Below are 4,859 nucleotides of genomic sequence, written 5' to 3' on the forward strand. Positions count from 1 at the left end.
AGGGGTTCCCACCATCCCTGTGCTGAGTTCCCGGGTCTGTACACCTGCTGTGCCCATTATGAGGGGTTCCCACCATCCCTGTGCTGAGTTACCGAGTCTGTACCCCAGCTGTGCCCATTATGAGGGGTTCCCACCATCCCTGTGCTGAGTTCCCGGGTCTGTACACCTGCTGTGCCCATTATGAGGAGTTCCCACCATCCCTGTGCTGAGTTCCCGGGTCTGTACACCTGCTGTGCCCATTATGAGGGGTTCCCACCATCCCTGTGCTGAGTTCCCGGGTCTGTACACCTGCTGTGCCCATTATGAGGGGTTCCCACCATCCCTGTGCTGAGTTCCCGGGTCTGTACACCCGCTGTGCCCATTATGAGGAGTTCCCACCATCCCTGTGCTGAGTTCCCGGGTCTGTACACCTGCTGTGCCCACACCCCAGGAGATGGACCAGACCGCCCACACAGCCCCAGCATAAGTGGAGAGGGTGAGTAGGGATGGGGGGTGCCTGATTGAAAGGAGGGAAACCCGGGGGGTCTGACCGTCCCATTTCCACCCCAAAACCCTCCAGTGGGAGAGAGGGGACAGCTACTCCATACCAGGAACCAGACGGGCACCGCTCCAGACAGAAACTCCTCTCCATCGAAATGGGGGGCTGTCGGCCAGGAGGAACGCTGCGACTCGGGCGCATGCGACCTCACGTGGCGTTTAACTCGCAGGCCAGCCCCTGTCCAGTGGGGCTATGTAGCGGCCAACCTAGCGCGGAGTTGAGGTCTGCGGGCGCTCGCTGGCCGGTATGGGGTGACCACTGGATCTAGATTATCCAGCCCTTCGCCCAGTCCGGCAGTTGATTGTAGATCTCCCAAGAAAAAAAAACCAAAACAAATCGATCCATCCAAAAAGATAAAATTTGCCAGGAGCAGAGATCTTAGCAAGGAACGAGGTCCTTACTCCTGACTAGTACCTATAGCAGAGGGGGGGGGGGGGGGGTTACCCCCTGGGACTGCCCCATAGGCGTAGCCAGAATCTTTTTCTGCCTAGTGTCCTACTCCTGTGGGGTGGGGGGGGGGCAGTATAACCCAATGATTATGACGATCAGGAGCTGTGTCCACCAATAAACGAAGGTCCCCTAACCCTAAAGCAGCATTTAACCCTTACAGTGCAGGGACATCCCCAATGAAAGTGAGAATTTCTCCATTCCCCGGAGATAGGCTGTAAGTACTTCTGTGTGTTCAGATTGTGGGAGGAATAAAAGGAACGAGTGGAAATAATCTAAAATCTGTACAAAATTATATTTTTAAACTTTAACCAAACGAAGCGGCATTGGTCCTGGACTGCGCTGGGTCCAACATTGGTGCCAATTAGACTGCATAAGAATATTTAGACGCCCTGCACAGATGAAGGTGGAGGTAGGAGTAGGACTATGAAAATAGAAGTTGTAAGGATATTATCGGATTACATCTCAATTTCTGTGATTTCAAATTCGGCTTAAATACAAAAAAAGTAAAAAAATAAATAAAATAAAAAAAAAGAAGAAGAAGAGGAAGACACTGCGTAAAGTCCAGTTTTTTATTCACAGCTTATACACAAGCACCCTCTAGTGGTCATACCATGTCAATTCATTTTTATTATTAGCTTACAGTGAACTAGGTACAATCCTGGGGTTCAGTCTAACACGATTTCTTATGGAACACTTTTCCTTTTGTTACAGTTATGATTTTCCACCAAAAAGTGAACAAATCCTAATCGCAAGTGCTATTTATATTAAAATCCATGATTCCAATTAATTAAAAAAACAAAGTTAAAAAAAAAAAAAATTACAGTATCGACAATTAAAATAATCATCCTAGGTGCTCAGAGCCCGATCAGCAGGTCTGGAGAAGACGCATTACAGACAAAAAAAAAATGACAATAAAATAACACAATGGGGTTGATTTACTAAAGGCCAATAGACTGAGCGCACTTTTGCAAGTGCAGTTTGCTCCAAAGCTTAGTAAATAAGGGGGAGATCTGCTGATTTCTATCATCCAATCATGTGCAAGCAAAAATGCGTTTTTTTTATTTATTTATTTTTATTTCCCTAACCACTTGCTGACCGCCCCACGCAGATTTACTGCGGCAGGGCTGCTCGGCTGCACATAATCACGTAGATCTGACGGGAAGGAGGGGAACCCGGGGTCTGACTGTGCCATGGAGGGGCCCACGCCCACCCCAAACCCTTCCAGGGGGGAGGGGGGGCAGCTAATCCATACTAGGAACCAGGTGGGCACCACTCCAGACAGAACCTCCTCACCATCGAAATGTGGGGGCTGTCGGCCAGGAGGAACGCTGCGTCTCAGGCCGTAGATCTACGTGCTTATGTGCACGCCGTTTCGGTGGCGCGCTCCCGCTATTAGACACAGCAGGAGCCAGGCCGCGGGAGGAGCGGGGTCGATCCCCGCCGGCCTCCCACGATCATCAGAGGAACTGACAGGAGAGCCGCCTACCTATGTAAACAAAGCAGGCGGTTCTTCTGTCAGATAGGCACAGTGAGATGGTCTGTCTCAGCTAAGCTGAATCAGCGATCTCTGTGTGCCTGTCACAGAGCCCCTCCCCCCTACAGTTAGCAAGCACATTTAGGCTTACATTTAACCCTTTGATCACCCGCAGAGTTAACCCCTTCCCTGCCAGTGTCAATTATACAGTAACAGTGCATATTTTTAGCACCGATTACTGTAGTAATGTCACTGGTCCCCCCAAAAATGTCAAAAATGTATCATCTCATATCAAATTTATTATCTCATTTGGTGTATTTACATTTTTGAAATTGCCGCCGGTTCCACCCCCCTGCGTCGCAACGCTCGCAGGGAAGGGAACCAGAAGACAGGTGTCGGCATCTGCCGAGCACAGAGCAGGAGGACGGCAGGAGGATGGCTGGAGGGCGGCGGGGGAATCGCAGGGAAGGTGAGTGTGATTCTGGGGTAAATCCCGAGTGTGGCTCGGGGGTTACCGCTTTTGGCACTGAAAATTAACCCTGAGCCACACTCGGGAATACCGCTAAGGAGGGTAAAGGGTTGGCTAAGCCAAACCTAATATTTCAGTTTTGAGTAGAAGGCAGAAAGGTAAATCCCCCCCCTCCCCCCCACCAGGGTACTTGTATTGTTCAGGAGCTCCTTTGGCGAGATCCCTGCATAAGAGTTCCCAAGGACCACCGTCTGCTCCATGGGGAGAAGTCACCACAGGGGCCCCACCATCAGACAAAGGAAGACAAAATGGTTTCTTCTCCTCTTGAGTATCCACCCAAAATCTAAATCTTGGTTTAGGGTGGAGGAACTCTTTTTAGGAGGCGGTCACCTAAAAGAACAGATTTGTTAAAGAGGCTGAGGCACCAACTGGCCTTCCGGCTGCCCGTGTCCCACAGATCCAAGCTGAGACTACTGAAGACACAGACCGCCATAATTGGCATGCATTAGAGGGAGGGATTTATAGTTTTTATTTTTCAGCCCCCCGGTACGGTTTCCTGTGGGGGGGGTCACATGACAACTAAGAACCGACTGGCTAGGAAAGTTTCGTCCTTCAATGTCCTATTGTCAATCCATCTCGGCAAAGTGAAAATGGCACGCTGCCGTAAAAACAGCTCTGCTAACGGAGGCACCGGCTGGCCCTTAAGTTCTTTTCAGTAGTGGTTCCAAGATGGAGGAGAAGGTGGCCACGGCCACCCTCCCCCGCAACCAGTATTAAGCAGTGACCCGGATTCCAAAGTACTTCCGCAGCTGTTCCAGAAAGACGAAGGTCAAGACGGTGTGCGGGACGAGCCTGATGCCGGCCGGAACGAGACCCTGAGGGTGAAGAGGAAGGAGGTCAGACAGAAGAAGAGAACACAATGGACAGGCTGCAGGAAAATGGTCTTGCTTCTAATTAAAGAACAATACAAAACGCTATGGAAAAATAAAAAAAAGAGTCGCTGCACTGCAAAGACGTCACTACCACAATGACAGTCCCTGCCTATGAAAACTTCTCCCCATCGCGTTTCACTCAACAGAGCTTATTTAGGTGAAATGCGTTAGCATGTGGTCCCATGGATGGGAAGCCCCAGTGTGGTTATCTCAATAAACCATGATCTAAGTGACATCAGTGGAGGGGTGCAGCAGCTCTTTTCTTTCTCCATTGTTTTTGGAGCGCCAACGGCTCCACATACCGCCTTCAGCCGCAGTGCAGGAGGATTTTGCTTGCAGTGGAGGAGAAAATCTCTCACATCAACAGTCCCCAATCTATGGCTAAAACCCCTCCACGGAGTGGGTGGGGGGTGAGAGGTGGGATTGAGGGCAGTCGATCTGGGATGGTGTGTGCTGCCTGTCACCTTGGGGGGGGGGGGGGCTCTTGTGGTGTGTGCTGCCTGTCACCTCTGGAGAAGGGGGGGCATGTGTGCTGCCTGTCACCTTTGGGGGGGGGGGGGCTACATTGGGGTAGCCGGGGTGGTGTGTGCACACTCCCTTTCACCTCTGGGGGGGCGTTGGCGCAGCCTGTCACCCCCTAAAGGTGTGCAGCTTATAACCTCGTATGTACATGCACCACCCTTGTCTTGACACTTGGGTGGGTGGGGGTACATTGGGGTAGCTGGGGTGGTGTGCGCGCATGCGCTCCCTTTCACCTCCGGGGGAGGGGGTTTTGGCACAGCCTGTCGCCCCTAGTGGTGTGCAGCTTATAACCTCTTCTGTGTACATGCACCGCCCTTGTCTTGTCACTTGGGTGGGGGGGGATACATTGGGGTAGCTGGGGTGGTGTGTGTGCGCTCCCTTTCACCTCCGGGGCGTGGTGTTGGCGCAGCCTGCCGCCCCCTAGTGGTGTGCAGCTTATAACCTCTTGTGTGTACAAGCACTTCCCTTGTCTTG

At 51.6% G+C, this 4,859-nt stretch overlaps 1 protein-coding gene across 1 annotated transcript in view; it reads right to left on the reverse strand.

Annotated features, from left to right (window-relative positions):
- Positions 1 to 3,609: 3,609 nt before the first annotated feature.
- SLC25A10 (solute carrier family 25 member 10) overlaps positions 3,610 to 4,859 on the reverse strand; it is a 40,180-nt gene continuing 38,930 nt past the window's right edge. Inside the window, exon 11 of the mRNA XM_082272702.1 lies at positions 3,610 to 3,806. Within this exon, the coding sequence (XP_082128828.1) occupies positions 3,705 to 3,806 (102 nt within the window). The 3' untranslated portion in view covers positions 3,610 to 3,704. The remainder of the gene's footprint in view (positions 3,807 to 4,859) is intronic.

This window comes from Pelophylax lessonae (genome assembly GCF_965119305.1).
Source record: "Pelophylax lessonae genome assembly, chromosome: 11".
In the NCBI taxonomy this organism is placed as follows: Eukaryota; Metazoa; Chordata; class Amphibia; order Anura; family Ranidae; genus Pelophylax; species Pelophylax lessonae.